Genomic DNA, 24,197 nt, shown 5'->3' with positions numbered 1-24,197 from the left:
GGCTTAGGGGATAAATGTGTAAAGGCCTAGAGACCATGTCAGAAAGGACTACACTTTTGCTGGGCCTTTAATCCAGACAGCCAAACACGATCACGTAGGAAAGCGTATTTGGTGGCAAAAGGCAATGCTTTGGAGGGAATCATCACAGGCAGACTCAAGTTTTGGGGGGAAAGTCTGGAAAAGAATCTGAGCTCTCTGGCCATGACTCCCGGGCCCAAGGTCTAGCCACCAGACCACAATCTCACTGAAATGACTACCCCCCTCCTTTCCAAAATGGAAGTTTGAAAATCCCCGAACCATTCTGACTGGAAAAGATTCATGCATTTAAGAGTTCTCACCCGCTTCCCAGGAGACACTGGCAACAGGTCACATGTCATCAAATCACGACAAAAGAGCACCAGGCAGAAATCCCTCAGGTCGTGGTGACGTGCCTGGGTGCTGCGGGATCGACTTTCTAGGTTCGGAAGCTCCTCTCTCAAGAGATTTTGAATGTGTACGAGTTTCACACATCACAAAGCTGGAACAAAACCCACGTTGTGCCAACAGATGGCATGAGCCACAGGCTCAGGAAGAATGAAGAATGTGAAGTTGGACCAGGGGCGCAGTGGGGCCTGAACAGACTGTTCGGTGGAGATGAAACCAGTCTCTTCTGGAAAACTAGGTCCTGTAGACAACGTATCACCTGGAAAGGGGCTGATTTTATAATTTCTGAAGGCTTTGCTCCCCTCCCCTGCCCAGTAGACAGGAATCCCAGACCAACAACGACGAGGTCAGTAACAACGAGAACAGCCTTTCCAATCCGAGCTATTTCTCAGTAGGGGTGCCTTTTCCTAGAAAAGTTCACCGTACAAGAACTTATGTTAACTGGAAACAATTCTCACAATAGATTTCAACGACGAAGACTTCCTAACTCCGCCAGGGCCAGAATGTTGTACATGTCGCATTTCTTATAAAACAAAGTCAATACTCTGCCTCAACATCCAAAACTGTGAGCACTGCCAGCCACAGCCTGCCACGTCCAAGGTCATTAAACCTCCCTCCCCTGCAAGGTGGCTCGCTCCCACCCTCCCCGAGCAGCCTCATCACGGCCCACACCAACTCTACGACCAATGTGTGACCAAGGAGGGTGTAACGCCGTGATTATGATATGCGCATCGATGAAGTGCACCAAAAAAAAAAGGTCACCAGAAGCCGCTCATAAAAGGAAAATTAAAAAACTTAGCGTGACAACAGGAAGCACAGGTATCAATGCCAACAGCACACACGCACGTTTTTCGAGAGCTTATGTTGTCAGGCACGTCGATGATACACAGGCCTGTGAAGGAACAGGCTTGGCCGTCTCCGTATGAACCTACTTCATTTCTCAGAAACAGAAGATGAAAAATGCAGTCCATCTGCTATAAATAAGTGATTTTGCCCTGGGGGGTCAGGGAATCCCAATTTATCCCAATGGTTAAAATAGAAGAAGTTGTGATTAATTCAATACTCTGTGCTACCCTCTGACTCCTATAGACACCAACAGGTTTCCCAGAGTTAGCACTGACAACATACACTTAACAGAAAACCTATGTGAAACTATGTCGAAGTCTTTGAAATCCTGCAGGATCCTTAGGGCCACCACTATGAAATGCCTGACCAACTTTTCTGCAGAAGCAAAAGGTATAGGAGATTTAAGTTACTTTGTCCTAGGTTAAAACATACTCCAGGAAGTGCTTCTTTTGAAAAATCCACAGAGAGCCTAAGATAGAGGTTCTATTTAAAGAGACTTTATTTGCCTATAAAGCATGACTGCATAGAGAAAGAAAATTCAGGAACATATGATTTCTGCTGGTTGGGAGGGTTTGCTATAGTTACCAAAGAAAAGAAAATCAAAGGCCTCGGAAGGCCGGGTACACTCTGAACTTGGAGAAGGCAGGAAGCCACAGAAAAAATTCAGTAATTTCATTTAAAAAAGTTTTTTTAATGAAACCAAACATAGCGGGAACTTGCAAATGTTTCTCTTAAAGTTACTAACTATCCCATTTTCCAGCATAAGAGGAATACGGGGTAGAAGGGGGGCGGAGTGGGCAGGGAGTCAAGGCGCCTGTGTAAAACACATTTAACGGTTTTATCCTGTCTTTGTGGGTTGGTCATTATGTGATTTTTAAATGGAATCCTTAAACTTTTTCTTCCTAATCATCACAATCTAAAGGGTCTAAAGGATATCACTTCACATTTAGAGAGTATTTTACTAGAGTTCATAACCACATTCACAGTAACCCTAAAGTAAATGGGCAGAAAGTCACACTAACATTTTACCAAAGAGAGACCTAAGGCCAGTCGAGCAAGGCCCCTCTTGCCTGAGGTCACTGGGTCAGCTGGCAATCAAGTGCACAGGGCGCCAGACCACCGGGTGCTTCTGCTTCATCCTGACCTACCTTAGAACTTCCTCTCCCCTACCTTTCCTGCTTTTCTTATCAACTGCTGGGCATCCTTGCCTGAACTCCAGCCAGGGAACAGTGTCTCAAAGGACATGGCTAAGGAACATCTCAGTGTCCTCAACGGGAGAAATAATCCTTCTCTAGTATCTAGCATCTCTCTCTTCCCCGCATGGTCGCTAGGCAAACCATTAAATTATTTTCCTCCAAGACTACCAGAAAATTATTTCTACCAGAACTACAAAGAAAATAAGCAAATAAGAAACAAAAAAGGCCAATAACCTGAACTTGGAGTTCACTATTTTCTTTACATGGCCAATTATTTAATACCCATGTCACCAAGATATTTCTGCATTTGCCAGGTCAGTGGTTTTGCAGAGAGGCGGTAGTATCACAGCTCATGGAGGCACAAGCTAGATAGAATTTCACCAGGCCCTTCCTCTCACACCCAGATGGGCTGGGGCCCAGGCTGTCCTTCCCTCTCCAAAAAGTCACTCTTAAAATGATGACTGTGCGCTGCTCCTGGGCATAGCATATGGGGGAGGGGAGTCCGGACACCTACTTTCCAGGCCCAGCTCTGCTATTACCTAGTCAATCGCTTCACTTCTCCACTGGGCAACCTCTTCCCCACTCTAGGCTTAAGTCTACAGCAGGAAATGGGGGAACATGATCCCAAAAATCCCTTTGGGCTCTATCACATGAATTTCTGTCGTGTTTACAAAGCATATATGCTCTGGCCAGTGTAGACTAGATAGTCTGAGACCTAGAAAAGTCATCTAAGACCCAGTCAACGGGACAGTAAGTTAATGAATGGTACAGGGAACTAAACCAAGGAAGATTTAATTCATGATGGTGACATGGTCCCACAGTTCCCAAACCTTGCTGGTTTAGACATACTTTTCTCCTGCCCACTGGGACCTGCTAAATCAAACTGTCCGGGAGTGGGCCCAGGGGTCTGTTATTTTTTCCCAACTTGCCAGGTGACTCTGATGATCAGTTATTAGCATAAACTATCGGCACTGGGGCAGTGCCAACAATGAGCATGCACATTTTTGCAGATTCCATGTTACTTTCTCAAAGGCCCTTTTAAACCTGTAACTTGGTTGTCGCTACACCCATTTTAGGTGGTCAAAGCAGATGATCTCCGAACCTATTATAAAAGAGAAGAAAGTGAAGCAAAGAGAAATAAAGTCACTTACTCATGCAGATTCTGAACCAGAATGCAGACCTTAGGTATTTTCAGGATCCCACCTTATGTTCGGGATTAAGAAAGCTGGTGAGGAGACATGGGCGAGGGGACAGAAGTGTGTGACAACTGTTTCAAGGCGTATAGCTAAAAACAAATAGAGCAGAGCCGTTGGGTCAACAGAACTGTACACAGTTCAGGAGCCTGAATCCTATGGTCCAGTTCTCTACCATCCTATGGCCTCAGGCAAGTCACCATGTCTCTGCATCTCAGTTTGACTATCTAAAAAATGGGCATAGAAAGACATGGACACATCCTAAGTGTCTTTCAATAGATGACTGGATAAAGAAGATGTGGTACATACATACAAAGGAGTACTACTCAGCCATGAGTAAAAATGAAATACTGCCATCTGCGACAGCATGGATGGATCCTTGTATCATGCTAAGTGAAATAACGCAGATGGAAAAAGACAAGAAGCATTTGATTTCACTAATCTGTAGGGTATAAAACAGAAGCAACAAACAAACTCACAGACACAGACAACAGAAGGATGGTTACCAGAGGGGAAGGGGAGTGAGGAGAGGAAGAAGAGGGTAAAGGGTGGGTCAGATTTACTGCGACAGAGGGAAGCTAGACTTTGGGTGGTGAGTACACAATGCAACATAGAAACGATGTATTACAAAGTTGTACCCTTGAAACTGATACAATGTTATTTACCAATGTCACCCCAATAAACTAACTAAATAAAAAGAAGTACATATGTTACTATATTTTTAAAAATGGGCATGGAATGGTTTGCTGCCGAAAGTCTCCCACTGACTTCCTCAACATTCTTCCAGCCTCAAAGGATAAACTGTGTAAAGGAAGCAAAGAGTTATAATGAGGTTCGAAAGAGTTAAAATTTGCTATTTCTTTCTCCAGCAGCACAGGGGATTTAAAAGCCAGAAGTTGCAGGTCTCCCGTGTAAATTGTGAGATACAGCCATCAGATGACCTTTGAGAGGTACAAAGCCAGGGAGGAGCCAGGTCCCGATGACCTGGAAGGGTTATTTTAAATGCATGAATCATCGGATTGTAGCAGATATTAAAATCGAGAACCTTAAAAAAATTCCTTTCCTTTTCCATATCCATGAACTCTCAAAGCAAGGGGTTTTCCTGGTCAGGTTCTCCCTATCCCACCTCTCTACCCACCCCGCACCCCCACCCATCCCACAACGACAATGCGCAGCCAATTAACACGCGTTAGTCAGTGGACACAGGAACCAAACGCGAGACGGACCTGGCTCGTGTCCTCAAACTCCAACCGAAACGGTGAACCGCGGTGCGGTTCCTTTTTGGTTTTTTTTTTCCCCCCTGTCATATCTGGAAAAGGTCGGTGGCTCCAGCAAGGTCTCCTGTCCAAATTTTCATTGTCCAATTCTAGCTGTGACAAGCATGTGGAGATGCTTCGTAACACGACACCCAGGAAGCCGAAAGGTCAGCAACGCCTCTGGTTAATTTTGCTTGGGGAAGAAACAACCCCGGGGCCAGGGTGAAGATTTAGTGAGGCTGACCTTCTGGAGGCCCCCGACCCCCCTGCACGCAAGTCTTGCTGCCTCAGCCAGAAGCAGCCTGCCACTCAAGTATCATCTTGCTGTAACAAATTACTCCTAACCCAGGATTACGGCTCTTTCCAAATCCCTCCTAGAGAGCAAGGAAATAAACATTCTCTCCCCGGACTCAGCCCCAGTTGTTTCCCCCGTTGGTAATCCTTGTCTCTATTTGCTTCTCCTACAAGGCTTCGTCTGGGAGGTCTGCTAGACCATTCCGGCCCACTTTCCTTTCAGACATAAGCTGAATGTCTCAATTGTCCATTAGGCACAGTAAAAGATGAAGGCAGGCTTTCTGTCCGCAGGAGCCACACACAATAGTTCCCTTTGCCCACACACTTCTCGTCTGACTGCAGACTCCACTGGTCTAATCCCAGTCACTCAAGGAAGTCCACACCCCAAATTCCTTCCTAACGTTCCTGAGGGGCAACAAGTGAGGACGGGTCGCCTTAAAGCCGGACTGTTCCAACTCCACCCCAGCATGGGGCTGCCCCGCGAGGAGGAGAGAGCATACCATCTAAGGGTTGGATGAATGGAGGTGGGGGCTGGCAATGGGGGAGGAGAAAGATCTAGAAAGAAGAGGCAAGAGAGCAGGCTCCAGGCAGGAGAAACTGCCTCTGACCCCAGCCTGTGGTTTCCTTGAATAAACTACCAGGAGATATTTCCAGCACAATAACCTCATTTGGGGAAGGAAATACAGTTCTGTCCACTTCCAAAGTCTCCTCTGAAATACAGGGATATTTCAAGGGCTCTGGACATAGAGGGCTGTTTTGTGTTTTTAATTGTATACATGGAATGGCCAGCACATGCCAAGAAGCAAAGAGCAGAACAATGGATTTATAACCAGTGTGGGTGATCTGAAGAGATAGGGATCTTGAGGTTGTTTTAGGCAAGACTTTCCCCTTGAAGAAAGAGGCTGGCTGACAGCACTCTGACACATCGCGGGCTGGGAGAGAAACTTTCTGAAAAAACCCAAAGGCACTGAGGAGACAGAAATACCCCCATCAAAAATCCAGATACCCAAACAAATTCCTGTTTAAAAACAAACAAACAAACAAACAAACAAACAAACAAAAACAGGGCGCACAGCTGAGGAAACGGAAGCGGACGGCACGGCGCATTCTGAAGCGAGCGGCACCTCCATGCTGACCGGCCGCCCCTCTCCCCACGAGGCCCCGTGCCTCCTGCACCCAACTTGTGCTCTGCTTTTGAGGTTTTGGTCTTTACAAGAACTTGGCCTGGGAAGGAGCAATAATGATCTGAAGCTAACCACTCAGCTCATTAGTATGTCATCTGGACAAGCAAAATCAATTCCAACAGCATCAAGTTTGGTTATTCCCTCCCCCAAAGGTCTGCACTATTAATAGCAAGAAAGTTTCCCAGGCTTCGGTTTATTTGTAATCCCAACCAGCTCTGACCACGGAACATGGCCATCTCCACTTGCAGAGCTTCCAGAATCTGTCCGGGAGACGGAATTCCGGGTCTCGGTTTTCCGAGAGCAGTGGAAAGATGCGGAGGGCAGGCTGAACTCTGAAGAGGCAGAAAGATCCAGGTCAAAGACGGCCTGATCCCAGGGAGAGGAGGGCTGGGTTGTGGTGGGAACCGAGTACTGTCTACCCACCGAACCGGCTCCTGTGCTCTCCCCCCTTATGGCCGAACCAAGCCTGTGGGCAAAAGTCACCATGTTATCTCCCCATAGTGGAGGTGCCTGACAGAAGGTTCTAGAAAAAGCAGGCTGGTGAAAAACTCAAACCCTCACTAATTCAGAGCGAGGTGGTACAGGGAATGGTCACGAGCACAGGTCCAGTAGCTGGAATGCCTGGGTTCAAATCCAGGATCTGCGGCCTGGTACTTCTGGGGCTCTGGACAAATGGCTTTGCCTCCCTACGCCTGCCAATCTCTGTCTGCAAGATGAAGACAGTAACATGGTGGTAACCATAATACCTCCCTTTTAGAATGCATGTGAGTGATGGAGTTCATGTTCATGAGCAAGCAGTCTCATTGCAGGGAGTAAAACAGGAGAAGGGAAAAGCATGGGGGCTCCTGGAAGTGGATGCAGGAGGCCGCCAGGGGCTGCCTAAGCTGGCAGCTGGTGCGCAGACCAGCTGATAATGACCCGCCATTACCATCCACTTGCATAGGGAAAAGTAAGAAATTATTCATTTGGGTATTTTAAATGAATCCCTCTTCCTCTTTATGTAGTCTAGTAAAGGGCTTGGCCTTCACAATTCTACTCCAGTTATCTAAAGTTTCTCGAACAGCTGAGAGCAAGCCGAGTACAGGTGAATCCCAGCCCAAAAGGTCTTCTAGAGTTCAGCCCAGCTCACTCCGAAGGCACACGAGCAACAAAGTGAATCACAAGCTGCCAGGGTCAGAGAGGAAAATGCCCCCTCAGCAAATTCTCTTGAATGACACTTCATGCTACACCTTTAATGCCAAAGTGCCAAGGAAATACCCCAGGGGCCCTGTTCTTGCCTCCATTATCATGTCCTTGGCTTCGGTTTCTTTAAACCACTGAGCCCTCACTGGGTTAAAGGAATCTCCTACTGTGAGGACCCAAAGGAAAACAGAAGAGCCATCAAGGATTGCATGCTTTCAGACTGAGCTCCCAAATCACATCCAGAGGCAGCTAAGAAACAGGTTCGAACCTCGGTTCCATAGTTCCTTTCATTCACCAAAATACTTATTGAGGGCCTCCTACAGCCAAGGGCTGACGCCCAAATGAACTGGGTACTTCAAGAGAAGATATCAAAGCAGATTATCTAAAAGTGGGTTGAGCTTGGGTAAATGATCTCACCTCTCTGAGCAGTGGTTTCCCCATCTGTAAAACGGGAATACAGCAAATGGCCATCTCTCAGAGTTCTTATAAGGATCAAATGCTTGGCACGCTGCCTGGCATACGGTAAGTGCTTACTTAGTAAATGCTAGCTATTATATTATTAGCTAGCTATTATATTGCTATTAATATAATCAGTGTCATCAGAATAAAACTCAGAGATATTGCGTGATTCTAGGTCATTCAAAAAAAGTAAACTCCCAGCTATGTGTATGATCCAGCACTTAACAGAAAATGAACATGTAACCTGAAGTAAGGCAAAGTGACCAAAAACATTCCTAGTTAACCAGCTTCTCCTCTCCAGCTTACTCCCATCCAAACCCTCCAATTCACTCGTTCCCAGCCTCCTGGGTAGGCAGAGTTTTCCTGTTACTGCACTTAGTTGCTTGTATCTGGCCTCTCTTAGGCAAGGGTCCCCAACCCCTGAGCCACAGACCAGCAAGTCTAGTACCTGTTAGAAACCGGGTCACGCAGCAGGAGGTAAGAGGCGGGTGAGCGCTCTAAGCTTCCTCTGTATTTGCAGCCACTCCCCAGAGCTAGCATCTCCGCCTCAGCTCCACCTCAGATCATCAGGCATTAGATGCTCATAGGAGCACCGGTCCCTGGTGCCAAAAAGGTTGGGGACCGCTGCTCTTCGGTCCATGGAAGCTCAACTGCAAGCCTGCTGTTCCAAGCCACTGCATCTCTCCCCTCCAACTGGCTCTCCGACTTGCAGAGATTTCTTAAATGTCTGTGACCCCATAAGAATTCCGATTCCTGCCTCTTGTGCTCTGCGAACGGCAGACACACAAGGCACAAGCTGGCGCACAGAACAGGGGGTTGCCATGCATTGGGACAAACTCCAGGGCCACCAAGAAACCACATCAAATTACCATCCAAAAGAGGTTTTACAAGTGCACAAAAAAGAACAACAACAACAAATCTCGAAAATAAATGGCTACTTTTCTCCCAGGCCATGACTTAATGTTTTGTTTGGGGGTTTTTTTCCCTACTTTTTCTTCAGAGATATCAGTTAGATTAAAACCTTGCCTGTTAAAAACATTGCCTAAAAAGAGGTAGACAGTTGGGAAAGGAAAATTCGAAGAACTCTCTGGTGTCCCAGGCTTACCATCAGGCAGAAAAACAAGGATCAGCCCCTTGGCACCCTGATTGGGGACCATCGCCAAAGACCACTGTGGGTTTCCTCCTACACTGACACGTACTCTGAAAACGAGGGAAGCAAAGGCCTGCGCTGTAGACAGGACAAAGGAGATATGCAAATGCCCTGAACAGATGCATGTGGGAGTGAAGTGTGGAGAGAGGTGTGAAGAGTGGGTGGGAAGTCAGACTAACTCCGATGGCAGAATCCCAGGCCGCCGAGGTCCTCAGAGGCCTCAGGCGGGTTGCTTAACCTCTCTGAGCATCACTTTCCTCTTCTGTAAAATGGGAGCTAACAACCGCTCTGTCAGTCAGAGATGCCGCCAAAGCAGGCAGCAGTAGGTTTGGAGCAGCACCTAGCGCATGGGAAATGCTCCAGAAAAGCCAGCGCTGTGCCCGCCATTCGTAGTATTAAGCTGGTATTTGGTGATTTGGGCGATAATGTCGGGAAAGCTTTTATCACTGTTGTTATCCAACACTACGGTTTGTCATCAGAAATTTATTTTCTAGAATGTGGAGGAAATAAAAAGGGAAGCTGTATGGTAGGAAAAAGAAAAAACAGTTCAGTAGTAGAAATCATCTAATTTTGAGATGTGACTGTAGGAAATGTCCAAAATCTTTTACCCATTTTTCAGATGAGTTTTCAGGAAACCGAGCTGGGGGAGCTCAGGCAACCGGCCCAAGGTCACAGAACTTGGAAGTGAAGGTTATAAGGGCAGGAAACATGTGTGTCTCCCTCTGCTCCTGTGCAAAAGCATGAATGGTCTCTTTAAGCCTCATTTAACATTCGACAAATATTTATTGATGCTGGCTCTTAAACGATCACCATCCTGGGTGCTAGAGGCAGAAGAAAAGGATCACAGGGCCTAAGAGTCAGGTGACTTGGGCGAGAATTCTGTTCTTACCCAGCTTGCTGTGTGACGATGGGCAGAGACTTCACCTCTCTGAATCTCAGTTATTGCAAAATAATTTCCCCTCGCCCCACCTCCCTCTTGGAAGGGGGAGGGGACAACAAAGATTCCATTAAACAGTATCTAGCCACTTGGCAGCTTCCAGCGGAACTTCAGGATTCACTCAAGGTTGGTTCCCTTCCCTCTATCCACCACATCCCCTCCCACATCCCCAAACAAGCCCTGGTTACTACAACTATAAAATAAAGATAATAGTAAGGTACCCGAAAAGCATTTAGACTATAAAATGTATTATAAAAACACAAGTTACTATTATTACAGGAAGGCACCCCACCTCTGCATTCACTGGCCACACTGCCACTAGGAACTTCCTATCTGAATGGTCTCAGAAAAGCATGCTCCCCCATCAGGTCAAGCCAACCTGGTCCTCCGGCCCTGGAAGGAACAGGGAGAGAAGGGAAGTGGGAGGAGAGGGTAAGAGCTGAGCTGTGCAGGATGCCTGCATTTCCAGGCAGGAAAGAGGAGCACACAGCACTGGGCACAGACTGGGTCCACACCCGGCGGGGAGGGGAGCGGACTGTTCTGCACGCTCCCGTGACGGCACACACTACCATACGACCTTCTTCTCAGACTGGCTCCCCATCAGCATGGTGGTCACTACATCTGTCTTCCAAGCCCCGTATCAATCAAAGAAGCATGCCCTACAGTAGGCCAGGCACGTTCTGGGTGACAAGGACCCTCTAGTGAGTGGTAAGCTGCCCTCACTGACCTCATTATCTTCAGGCCCAGAAGGTTCATTAGTTAAAACAACACAGTACACATACTAACTTCTAAAAAGCTTAGCCTAGGGCCACGGCACATCCTGATATTTTAAGAGGCATCCATCCACTTGCCACCTATTATTCCTGCTTTTAAAGAAGGGCAAAGGTTACAACAAAGAAACCAACAGAGTGGTTCTGGGTTGTCAAGTCTTTAGCATAATGTAAACCTGACATCCATCCACAGTTAAACCAGCAGGCAAACAAGGCAGTGGTTTACTTTTCATCAAGGGGCAGGTGTCAAGCCTGGCTGAAAGCCACATGAAAAAAAATGTCTGCTGCCTATGTGACCACATGCACACCTGAAAAATCAATATACCCAAAAACACACATCAATTTACCGCCCTAAAATAGAAAAATTAAGCAGCTTTCATAATACTTTCCTCTAGGTGGTAGGATGACAGACAATTCTTTCTTGTTGCTTTATATTTTCTGACACGGTATTTTAATCTTAAAGGAAAATTTTTAAAGAAAAAATATTTTTCAGTAAGCTATCAGAGAGCCATTCATTTGCGTAGGGCAGAAAAGGCGAGAGGGGCTACAATGCTTGGTGACATGGAAATTTGGTGGCAGAAACTCCATGGGTCTCTCCTGTCTGCAGGGTGGAGCCACGGAACGCACTTTCCGAAAAGGACTCAGAGGCCTCTAAAACCACGACTGAGCCTTTCTCACCAGCCAGCGACTCCGTTTCCTCCAGGCCCCTGGGAGGACTTCTGCGAAGGTGCCTCAAACTCAGAGGACCCCGTTCTGGGTTTGCTGCAAGGGTTGTGATCTCACTGGCCCCAGAAACCCCGCTCCCACTCTTGTGTCCCATCTGGACACTGCTCAGATTTCCACCATCACACCCATAACAACTTTACTCCACTTCCTGGTTCTCATGGCTGCCTCCCAAGGTCATGTCCTGCTCACCTCTAGCTCCAGTTCCTAGCACTACAGCTGGCAAATGCTAGGAACACAGAAAGTGTACTCCTGGCTAGCCACCCAAGCAAGGCACTACTGAGGGACTCAGGAGAAAGCCTGCGGGGGTGGCCAAGTCCCTGGCCAGCAGGTTCCCACCCATTCTTCCTACCGATATGTTATGTCGAAGGCCGGAGAAGACACTTCACTGCCCATACCAGCATTCCTGAAAGCCTAAAGCACTGGGCCTGCTCCATAATTATGTTGACAGTCCAAATATCACCTTACTCAGCTCTCTTCAGCCCTTTTAAATTCACTGAGTTTCTTGGCTTGTTAAAAAAATAAAAAAGAAATACAAAATAAATGCATTTTTAAAGACCAAAGGGTCTATACTGAACCTCTCTGGATCTCAAGTTTTCTCATTTGTAAAATGAATATAAACATAACTCCATCTGCAAAACTGCTGTGAAAAGTAAATGAGACCCAATTAATAGGCCCAGCATGGGATTCAATAAAAAGTTTGTTGTTTGTGCCTCTGTCCTTTTTCTGGGAAATAAGGTGACCAGGACAGGAATGCCTGGATTCCCCAACAACTCGATGCTTTCTTAAGAGATTCTACAAGGCTTATGCTCTCCACGCAGGAGGGTGCGAGGTGGAAGGGAGAGAGTCTGCAGGCACCACACGGGGTGTCTCTAGGTGGCCAGGACAGGTCATTCTCCCAAGAATTTCCATTTAAAGGTGTCTCCGTCACCACAGTGAAGCTCGTAAAGGAGACAGTGTGGGCAGCGGAAAAGTACACCCAAGGGAGAATCAGGAATAAGGTGCTTAGCTTTCACTCCACGCCACGTAATTTGTTTCTTCATCAGTCATCAGTAAAACGGGACAATGCCCACGTCCACCCACCACACGGGGTCCCCGCATTGGAGCAGGCACGCCTGGCTAGCGGAGGAAGTCATCCCCAAAACTCTCCGGCCCAGTCCCAGATATTACTACTCTGTGGGACTCGAATCCTCATGCTTTAGAAAAGTCTTATAAACTAATTAAATCCAGGGTTCCTATGAGAAATTGTTCAAGTATGGAAAACATATATCAATGTTTGGCTTTACGGCACACTAGCATTTGAGCATTACTGGCTGTTCCGTGTTAACAAGAGACCAAGAGTAGGAGGGAATACATCGCGGGGGGGGGGGGGGGATGAGGAAGTTGCTGGTACAGAATCCTCAGCCCTGCTAGCCAGGGGCTCTTTGCAAACTGGAGACAAGCCTCAAGAAGTGGTCAGTCCTGCGGGTTTCTGAGCCTCGGGGCAAAGAGACACCATCAAGTTTGCAGAACACCAGGCAGCAGAAGCTGCCGGGGGCCACGCTGGTGCTCCGGGGTCGGAGAATGCCAGGATCTGGTATTTATTAAGGGCCCGACCTCTTCTGATTATCTGGAAGTTTGGGGGCGGGGCGGGGGGAGCTGGGGGGGGGGGTGAGGAGAGCTGTAAATCATTCTGCTGACAAGTAGAGGGTAAACCAAGTCTATCGTGTCAGAAAACGACTGTCCCAAGGACTTTCCTTTCCTCCGCAGTTGATGAATTCAATTTCCATCTTGAAGAGCTAGGGTGTAAAAAGGGGAACGTGCCAGAGCTCCCTCCCCTTGGGGCTCCTTGTTCTGCCCTGAGCTGCGGGTACCTGTCCTGGCATGCCAAAATTTTATGAAGAAATAGAATATGGACACACACAACACTTGAGGATACATAAATCAATCTTGAACATTCTACCATAGCAAAAGATAATTCTCAATCCCTACCCTCTCAACACAAATACATGTGGGTCGCCAAAGAGCACACCCCTTATTGTTAATGTTATTAAATCAAGTGAAATGTAAATAAAAAACTAAACTTAAAAAACAGAATACACACCACACAGGCAAGCAGGACGGAGGGTCAACGCCGCCCCAGGCCCCCGGGAACGGCAGAGCCCCGCAGTGCCCGGGCCCCGGCCTCCGCTCTGGGCCACGGGGTGTGTGTTTCTTTCCCATGACCTGTCCACGGTCTTGGGTTACGATCCCCTCACGTCCCTCCGTTTGGGTTTTTCATACAGAAAGCGCATCGGGCGGAAAAAGACCAGCAGAAGGAACGGGCCTGGCACGAGGCAAGAGGCGCTGCCCACTCCGATGCAGACTAATAATAGATAATCATACTCTGTGCTTCTCCTGAGGCCTTTCATCTGAGGATTTCAAAGTACTCTGCAAACATTAACTAATTATTCCTCCAGAATCCTGCAGAGATGCAGAGGAAGGAAGGGGACTGCCACGGCCTGGACGCGCGAGCAGCTCAGGGTTTCTAAGGTCCGAGGGTCCCACACTCTGCCCAGGACGAAGCCCCTCAGGACGGCGGAGGGAGGTGGGAGAGAGGTAACAGGCAGAAGCCGCCCTGCAGCTTTCTCTCTGGCTCTGCTCCCGACTCGGTGGCTTCCTCAAAGCCATGCAACAGTTAGCAGCCATCTGTGATAATAACAAGTGGTGACCATATAATGCATCATCCAAACCAGAGCGTTTAAAAGGGGGTGCTATTAATAACTGGCATGAAGTAGAAAGGTCCCAGGCAAACAGAAGACAGATGCTCTCATTTCAGGACTAAGGCTCAGCACAGGGCTTCCTGAATTCATGCGCTGACACACTCAACAAAGAAAAGCTCCAAGACCCTTGAAGTTAAACCTCATGAAACTACCACCGGACAATCTCAATCTCGTTCCACCAGGGTGACAGTCAAACTAGGTAACTACCAGCAGATGGCCCTACCACGGGACCCGCCAGGGTCCTGAAGCCCCTGCATGTCCTGGACAGTTAGTTATTGAATCACGAAGACTCGGGAGGGGAATGAGAACATGGGCACATTCCAGTGCTTCAGCTGAATGCTGACCTGGAAACTAACACATTCCCTGTCCAATCACCCGATGACTAGGAGGTCAAGCTCTCCTAGGGCAGAGCCTCCCTAGGCGAATGCAGCCCTGTCCTCCCATGCAAACTCTACTGGTTTCTGCATCCAAGTCATTTCGGCAACATACAAGGTCACAGAGAGACCTGAACGTACAGAGGGCCTCAGTCAGCACTTGCCGGTCCTCACGAATAGGTTGAAATTGATGAAAAGTGTAAATTGCTGATGAGCATTATTTTTAAGAAAAAAAATGTTTTGGTACCTTCAAACACAAAGTAACCCCCAAAGAAGTGAAGCAAATATTCCCCGGATGACATCCTTAAGGAAGCTTCAGAAAAGAAGAGGTCAGCCAGGCAGGTATTAATCGGGCCACTGCTAACCCTTTACTCAGCTGCCAGCAAGCTCTTTCATCATGGGGGGGAACTTTGGTTTGGAGTCCTGACCAAACTAACTGTAATTCAAAAGTCTTGGGTACCCCCTTCCCAAAACGCTTCTGCTCTCAGAGCCCTGCCTCCTTTCCCCACGCCTTCGCCTCGTTCAGATCACCCCCACCCCCAAGAACAGTACCTGGCCTGCTGCAGGTACTCGACAAACACTGCAGGCTTGTTAATAAAGTAAAACAATCCTGACGGTTCTCGACTTCGCCCGATCTCATCGCATTCTACGAAAAGAACAGTCAGTCCCCTGATTCAAATTCTCCCCCTGAGCAGTGTTTCTCAATGGTTCCTGCACACTAGGTCGCCCAGGTATCCTTTAACCATGCTGGTGCCTGGCTCCCATCCCCCAGATGTTCTAACCTCACTGGCCTGGAGTGCGACCTTGGCCTTAGGAGTTTAAGTTTCCCAGGCGATTCTGCCACGTAGCAAAGTCTGGCAACCACTGCCAAAAAGCCTCGTACTGCTTCAAGGTGTAGCGGCAGCAGCAACTGCTGGAATCTCGGGAGAAATGCAGAGTCTCGGGCCTACTGAATCAGAATGTGCATTTTCACCAGAGCCCTGGAGGATTCGTGCACCCATTAGAATCTCGAGTCTCTGCAGCACACAGCATTCAAGGTCCTGCCTGGCTGAATCGCAAACAACCTTTCCCGCTTCGGGGCCATCCACCACCCCCACCACTGCCACGGGACCTACTGCTTCCCCTTGCACACACCACTCCACTGACCCGCCTTTCTGGGAACTCTGTGACTATGCCTTTGCTCAAGCAGATTCCTCCACCTGGGATGCCACTCCCTAATCTGTGTATCAGAAAACTACTACTCGTGTGCCAAGTCTTAAGCATTCAGACACCAAAGTCTTTCCAATCTACCAGGAACAATCTCCCTCCACCCCCGGTCCCAACCCCCATGCTCTTGACCACACGTATACCCCAACTAAAGCTGGGTCTCCTTGGGATGAGGACTGATGCCAGGGCGATGACATGAACTCTGAAGGCGGATACACCTTTTCCTTCCTCCTCGGACTAACTCAATGACCCTGGTCAAGGTGCTTTAACCTTTCTAGCTATCTTGCCTACCCCCTTAACTGAATGAGGATTGAGATGATGTACATTACACGCTTAGAAAAGTGCTAGGTGAGTAATTAGCATAAGGGACTTAGAAGGCAAATGACTCAAGTCTTGTGATCCCTAGCATAATGGTTCCTAAACCCAGGAATCACTTAGGGATCTTTACAATTACTGGTGCCTGGCTCCTCCCCCACAGTGGGACCTGGGCACTGGGATTTTTGTGAAAGCTCTGCAGCCATTCGAATGTGCAGTGCATCTGGGGACCCACCGTCCTAACGCACGACAGGTAGGAGACATTCATGACAGGCATGAGTTAGACACGCAGCCCTGTGTACCTGCTCCTGTGACTCCTCACCTGCCTGCCCACCCCACCCCACCCCCAGCCCCTGTCACCAGAAGGCCCTGCCCAGCAAACACGGAAGCCTCTACAGCACTCTCCGGAAAAACAAAGTCCCCAAAGACCCCTCAAAACCCCCATTCTTCAATCCCCAAGAGTGCATTCCAGCAGACCAGACGGGGATTAGAAGGAAAATGAAGCCCACGGGCACCCATTGGTGACAAACAGGTATACAGTTAAAGGAGACCAAGCGAAGCTTTAAGACTCTCCAAGTGATGGGTACATGGACACATGTGCTCATCTTTTATGGTCTCCCTTAATTACCTAAAATCAGTCGATGCTACTGAGCAGGTCTGTTAAAACATTTTCATCTCTCCCTCGCCTCTCCCCTCAGGAGACTCTACAAGGTTTTCTTAAATGTACGAAAGGCTCGCTGTCCAGGAATGCTAGCTCCAATTCACCATCCGCTACGAAATATGAATTGAGAGGTTAAATAAAGTAAGGGTCAAAAACGCCCAACTCAGGGAAGCCAACCCGGGCACCCAGTTCAAGGGTTAGTACAAGCAGTAACATTTCTCCCAGAGCAACATTTCCTCAAGACCATGGGATGTGTCCCTGGAGATTTAGAGACCCCTTTCCCAAAGGCTGGTTTCTTGTATTTGCTGAGGAATCTCCAGAAGCTCACACCCATCAGCGGCAAGAGATACCTGTCCAACAAGGCATCGAATGCACATGTATAATGAATGAAGCTAAGAGTTTCAAGGCCTGAAAACCGAGAACCACGGGGTGCTCGTGCCAACAACTCTGATCAAGAAGTGGCAGAGATTTGCTGAGACCTTTCAGAAGGTGACTCAACCCAAAGAGATGGCAGGCTGCTTCAGGCTGGCTTCATCATCCACCTCAAAAAACAGTGGTGACTCGAAAAACTGTCAAGGCTCAGACAAGACATTTATGCAGAAGAGCAGCAAGAAAAGCAATGGAGGGACCCATCCACCCCAGAAAGAGTTACAGTCACTATAAAACTGATTCCCAGAAGACTAAAACCGTTCCACGTGCAGAATTCTGAATCCACTTATGAGCCAAGATGCGGTCAGCTGGCTTAGAAACGGGAAAAGGAGAGGGTCAGGTGTCAATGGATGCCCAAACCTGCATGCCACCATGGAAGGAAAGAAAGGAGAATCTGTCTCTTAAAGCAGCATTTTCCAAACTGTGGGGCTACTAGGCAGGACTTCAGGTGGTACAAGGTGTTACTTGAGTAGTTACAGGATTATATTAATGTGTTAGAAAAAATAACTAACACATCAAGCTTATAATTTCACAGATATTAAGGCTTACTGCAAGGCTGAGATTAAATAAGTGAAATCAAATGTTTGAATGCATCAAATACATAATAGTGCAGGTGGGATACAGTGATGCCAAAAATCGCGAAGGGGGTATGGGATGAGAGGAGCCCAAGAAACCGCACTGAAGGAGTCCAGCGGCAATTCCGGCTGCACGGTGCTGACGTCATCAGGGCTGAACGACCCCACTGCAAGTGGAGGCTGAAGTGCCTTGCGGGGAGAGACAGGTGGGGGAAGAGGCAGGTGAACGCGAAGAGGACTGAGAGCCAGAGGGACGTGGTGGTTCGTGACGCTGGGGGGTGAAAGGGGCGGATCCCAGGAAGCTCTGGCCACTCGACAAAACGGTACCCACGGCAAGTGAGGGGAAGATGAGCAGTCAAAGACAGCAAAACCGTCCCCCCAGAGAATCATTCTCCAAACGGTGCTGAGGCCAGAACACGTCAGAAAACCCCTCGAGCGCAGCTTTGAATAGAAATCGTAAAACGGAGCGTTCCATAAAACGTTCAGTGAAACAACAATCAAACAAGTGCCCACGAAGCTCACCAAGGGACCGAGCGAAGGAGACCGATGGGTGGCTTTCCCCTTCGCTTCCCACGTAACTCACTTTCCAGCTCTCGGTCCACTGTCCCCTCGCGGCTGCAATGTCTGGGCTGCACGCGACATCCCCGCACGGCCTGCCTGCGGCCCTTCTCTGACCTCCGTCAGCTTGTGGAGATGTCCAGCTACACTGGGAACAGTACGTGCCACAGAGATGCTACGCCAAAGGGCAGGCACAGCAACCCCTGGAATCCGGCAGGCGTGACGTCTTGGGTGCTGACCGATGGGGTCGCCCCGTCTTCTGAGCCTCACTTTGGCCTTCATCGCCCCCTCCCCATGCCCCCTAAACACATCTTCCCCATCTCTCCACACTTCCAAGGAAGGGGAGTAAAGGGTAAAGAACCTGTGGCTATCGTCCTAATGCATTCCAAATGCAAACGAAGCCCCTTAACAATATCAGGCTCCATTTCCAGGAAAATGGGGCAGAATCACTCTGTTTACTTCAGCCCGGACGACTCTGCCAGGACGCAGCACAACCTTCAGTCAAGCTATTAACTTGAACGTTGAACTTCACAGCCTGGCTGTCTTCCTCAGCCTTCCTTTTGATGTTACCTCCAAAGCAAAGATCAAAGGCTTAGAGTGTGGTGAGGGGAAGTCCCAAGCTCTTAGCCTACCAGCCTGTGATATATGTTAAAATCCTGGCCAAGAGAGCGGGCAGGAGAGGGAGCCTGCTACAGAGAGGCCTGGGGTGGGCAGGGGGTGGAGGAAAGAGGCTGGACGAGAAATGAGGTCGCTTGTGACACAGGCATCGGGGACAATGACAATCCATGTGCTTGAAACATCTCCTACCTGGAAACACATATAACCCTCCAGAACAAAACCATCTTGGCAGTCATCATACCCCCCTCCCAGCACACACACCCCGAAAAGAGCCAAAGGCTGCTCCTCGAGCCCTTCTCCTTCACAATGGACCCTCCACCCCCGCAATCATCCGACCAGTGTGAACCGAGCATCCACCACGTACCAAACATCCCGTATGGAGGGAACGCCCATAACCGAATCATCTCACCACAATGACCATTACAGAGACACCAGCACTACGGGGAAAAGACTGTTTTTAACGGGGTGCAAAACACTGCAGCTGCCCTAGTGTCCCCAAGGATGTGGGAGCTGAGGGCGTGACAGAAGGGGGCAGGTGGAGCATGCACAGGGGCCTGGCCTGGGCGCCACAGGAACTAAGAAGCCCCAAGGGGTGGGCAGAGACCGGTCCCACGGGGCTTCCGGCAGCCTGGGGACCAGACTGTCCCGCACCCTCGGCTTTTCCACTTACAGCTCTCTGACACACAGACGAGATACGAACGTATTCTCATAAAGAAACACCCGAAGATTCCAACAGACTGATCTGGGTACGGAACGGAATGAAATTAAACTTAAAAACACCAAAAATGATTCACTGTACAGGAAGTTCAAAAACAGAAAAGCTCAGCTATGGTTACAGAACTCCGAAGTGGTCCTCTCTGGGAAGGGGGCATGAATGAGCCTCTGGGGTGCTGGAAAAAATGTCCTTTATCTTGATCTGGGCTGTGGTTACCACACGGACGTTGACATGTAAAAACCATGGCTACCTGAGGTCTGTGCACGGTGTCACGCGCCAATAACGGGGCGGGGGCGGGGGGAGTTAAATCGACAGCGCCCTGCTGCCTGCCCGCCCAGCGTGGGAGGGTGTGGGGAGGGACGGGAGCGTCTGTCTGGAGCACCGCGGCCAGCCAGCCCTGGGGCTTCCCTGGTTCTCACCCAGGAGAATGGGCCTGAAACATAAAAACCGAGGATTCGACTAAGAAAATAAATCAGCCTATCTCTAGCGTTTCCCCTTTCAGAAACAGAAATTTAGCTAAAGGGATAAAATAGAGGAATTCTTGTGGGACAACTTTCATGATGGACAGAATGTGCTGTTTCCAATTTGCTGCATCTCCTGAGTTCCACTTTACTTTTTTTTTTTTTTTACAAGAAAAGTCTCTAAAAGAAATCAGAGGCCCTTAGGGCCAAATTTATCTTCACTCTCTCCAACGCTAACAAGTTCTTTCTCTAGGATACCAGCAGAGCTGTGTTTTCTCCCGCCTCTTCCTCTCCCCTTGCTGGAATGCTCTACTGGCCCCCAGTCTCTCCCTACCCCTGTGGATGCCCTGTGCTAGGGGCTTGGTTTTTACTTCCTGGAACACATAACGGCCACATTCCACATTTAGACAATGACACTGGGGTCCAGACTCTGGTCAAAAGAAAACAAGTTTAATGGAGGGGAATTACCAGATCCATCAACTGGTAGCTTCTTGCCCAAACCAAGAATGGTTTTCCTCTTTCATTCCTCCCGATTCCAGGCAAGCACTCCAGGATGACAAGGACAGACGCTGGGGAAGGGCTTCCTCCTGCCCCCCCTCTGCAGACCACCTCTCAGGGGCAATCCTTACCCCCCAGTGCAAGGAGTGGCCATTCAATCTCAAAGCCTCCAGCAAAACAGGGCGGCAGGGGTGACATGGCAGGGAGTGTGTGAACCACAGCAGTTCAGGGCACTTTAGGAATCACTTCTCTCAGCTGGAGCGTCATCAGCAGGTGAGAACATTTCCAAAGGCCAGAGCGGAGCCCAGCAGATCACACCAACATGAACCTCTATAAGAAAGGGCTTGGCATTCATCCAGTTCAATTAAAGCCCGGCAAGAGAGAGCATCTCTTCTGCAGTGACCCTGACAGCTAACGCCAGGGATGGACCCCTGACCCACCCTACAAGAACCAGCCTGCCTCCCGGCACAGTACTACCCCCCGTGCCACGCTAACAAAACAGGGGAAGGGGTCTTCCCATCACTCGTTGACCATGCATCATCAAAATGATCAGACAGCATGCCAGAGCATCAACGTTCAGCGGTCCTCAACCTTTCTGGCACCAGGGATCGGTCCTCCTATGAGAATCTAATGCCTGATGACCTGAGGTGGAGCTGAGGCGGTGATGCTAGCGCTGGGGAGCGGCTGCAGATACAGACGAAGCTTCGCTCTATGAGGCCCAATTCCTACCAGGCCAGGGACTGGTACCAGTCCACAGCCTGCAGGTTGGGGACCCCTGACAAGACCACCTTGAGCACCAATAAGTTCATGCATTCATTCAGGCGCCAGGAAATGTGTCGGGTCTGAGCACGGCAAAACAAGGCCCGCTCCCTGCCATGTTCCCTTCAAGGACCATGGCTACGGAGCACTCATAAAGAGAGGTTCTGGGCTGTGCAAACACCCACGCCCAAAAGCACACTGCAATTCAGTGTGGGAAATTTAATGTTAATTAGCTGAAAACATATGGGGAGTAGCAGCTGGGAGAAGAAAAATGCCATCTCAATCCCAGACACGGAAGTCTTCCTGTACAAAAGTAGGGTTTTTAAAGGAGAATTTTAATTTCGTTGCAGCCAGCCACCGGCCCTGATTTGTGACATACCTGGCTGGACCTTATTAGTCTCTAGGTCTGATTAATGACCAAAGGACCTTAAAGTACCACTATCTACCAAGCAGCACGTTCTCCAGGGGTAGGACGGAGAAGGAATCAGTTTAAACTCTAACTTCCGCACTCACCTGCAGCTCCTTTGCAGCCCCCTAAAATACTGCCGTGGCTCGTCAGGGTCTACGGAGACCCAGTACATCCTCTGGCCTCGAATCCTTATTGCTCCCCGCTTACACAGCTCCTCCGCGTTCCTACCTCAAGGGCTCGCACTGTGCTTCCCGCCCAGAACGGCACCCCTCCCCAGAGCCTTCCCCACTCCCTGGCACTCCTACTGTTCAAAGGTCCACCTCCGTTTCAAGGAACCGAGGACCTAGCTTCTCACTCATGAACGATGAACTAAATGATTGATCTTGGGCAATCGACTTCCCCTTTCTCGGCCTCTATTTCTTCAATCTGTGAAGTCCCGATGGTTTACCAATTCCAAGTTTCTCTTTAGTCTAAATGCCTCTGAATGCATCCATTTTCCAAGTTCCCCCATAAAAAGCATGCCTCTGGACCCCTCTCACATGTGAGTGTGCATGGAGCCTCCACCTGCATTCTACATGCCACCGGTGCAAAGCCATCTATAAGCGATGGTGGTCCATGACCACCTGAGAGGGGCGGGGGGGTCTCCACAAGATCTGAGTCAAATCCTGTCACTGAAACGTACTCCTGTGGGACCTCAGGCAAGCTCCCTCAGAGAAGCCACAGTCAGGTTCCTCACTTGTTTAATGAGAATCCCATCTGCTGGCCTCAGAGGGCTGGAGAAGGGACAATGACTAGGCTCAGTGGCCGGCACAAAGTAGGTTATCTTAGATGAGTCCCCTTCTCCCCTCCCCTGCTTGTCCACAAAATATGTGGTAAATTACGAGAAACAAAGCTAAAACCGGTTCAGGCTGGAAAAGGGGGTCGGGGAGGGGAGGGGAGGAGGAGCAGAGTACAGCCATGACTTCTGAGCCCAAAAGCAACTCCACGAGGCATCCAAGTCCCATCCTGGAGACCATCCTCAGACCATGCGGGGCTCAGGGGACAGCTCACCACAAAGCAGATGGCACTGACAGGGAGTCTCCAGGGGAATGCGGGTGAGATCCCACCAAGGAAGAGCATCAAAAATCAAGACCTGATCACCCATCGGCCACAATAAATAATGTTTGCTCAAAGGTGGGAGGGACAGAGAGGCCCTCGCTGGAGAAGGCAGACTTGCACGTCCAATGATGAAGAAAAGCTTGTTTTGTATGTTACACAAAGCAGACATTGTTCACAAATGCTTCGCCCATATACATAATCAGGGCTGCCTCTGCTTATTACATAAGTCTCTGATGGCTTAAGATTCCAAAGATTAATTTCTTTCTATACCTACTCATATACATGAGTAACAATATATTCATAAACATATATAAATTCTTATATGTATGTATATAAAAACAAAGGCTCTAAAATAAAGTTTAGAGTGAAATTTAGACAGAGCGAATTGTTAAAAGGTGGTTACACCTGCAGAGGTGGCGACTCTGACTTCTTCACTATGCTCCCTTCCAAGAAAAAGTGGAAGGATGTGTGATTTTTTATTTTCTTTTGCGTTTTACTGTATTTTCCAAAGAGAAAGGTCTCAAAATAGAAGCAAAGACAATTGACTAGAACCACGAAATTAATCAGATTCAATTCTTCTTCCTGTCGGGTCTCAGGGCTATTCACGGCCGGTTTCAGGCTTGATGTTCCCATAACCCACACCAGGACTGGGGCGCAGATGAGCCTTCCCCAGAGTGATCACCGGGGCAGCGTGTATAAGTTTCCTTTACCAAATGTAGAAGAGGAAACACTCACACATACGCCCACACACACACTCACACCAGACACTCGACCAGGCACTACTGACATCTCGAGCTGGATAATTCTTTGTTGTGGGGTCTGCCCTGTGCATTGAAGGGTATTTAGCAGCATCCCTGACCTCTGCCCACTAGATGCCAATAGCAGCCCCATCCCCAAGGAGTGATAATCCTAAAAGTCTCCAGGCATTGCCAAATGCCCCCTGGGGGAGAAAGATCACCTCCATTTGAAAATCACTGAGCTACACAATTTAGACCCTGCTGCCCCAAGGAACAACAGAGAAGTCGAGCCCCCAGCCAGCTTCCTGGTGGCCAGCTGTGTGGCTCACAACAGGTACACGAGGACCAGTGGCCTGAACCAACACACCTAGGTCTGAAGCCTGCCATCTTGATATTGTCCCAGGCCTCCAACAAAGCGGGAATACAACTG

At 48.9% G+C, this 24,197-nt stretch overlaps 1 protein-coding gene across 34 annotated transcripts in view; it reads right to left on the bottom strand.

Moving 5' to 3' along the window:
- TCF7L2 (transcription factor 7 like 2) overlaps positions 1 to 24,197 on the bottom strand; it is a 187,437-nt gene that overhangs the window by 120,332 nt on the left and 42,908 nt on the right. The window contains exon 1 of one of the 34 annotated variants that reach the window (XM_016146322.2): positions 339 to 4,785. The exons of the other annotated variants lie outside the window; for them this stretch is intronic. Coding sequence (XP_016001808.2) covers positions 339 to 377 — 39 coding nt within the window. The 5' untranslated portion in view covers positions 378 to 4,785. Of the gene's footprint in view, positions 1 to 338; positions 4,786 to 24,197 lie in introns of those variants that run through there. 34 annotated transcript variants of the gene reach the window in all.

This window comes from Rousettus aegyptiacus, unplaced genomic scaffold, assembly GCF_014176215.1.
Source record: "Rousettus aegyptiacus isolate mRouAeg1 unplaced genomic scaffold, mRouAeg1.p scaffold_m13_p_6, whole genome shotgun sequence".
NCBI lineage: Eukaryota > Metazoa > Chordata > Mammalia > Chiroptera > Pteropodidae > Rousettus > Rousettus aegyptiacus.
The sequence above is the reverse complement of the archived record's forward strand: the minus strand, read 5'-3'. Positions and strand labels throughout refer to the sequence as shown.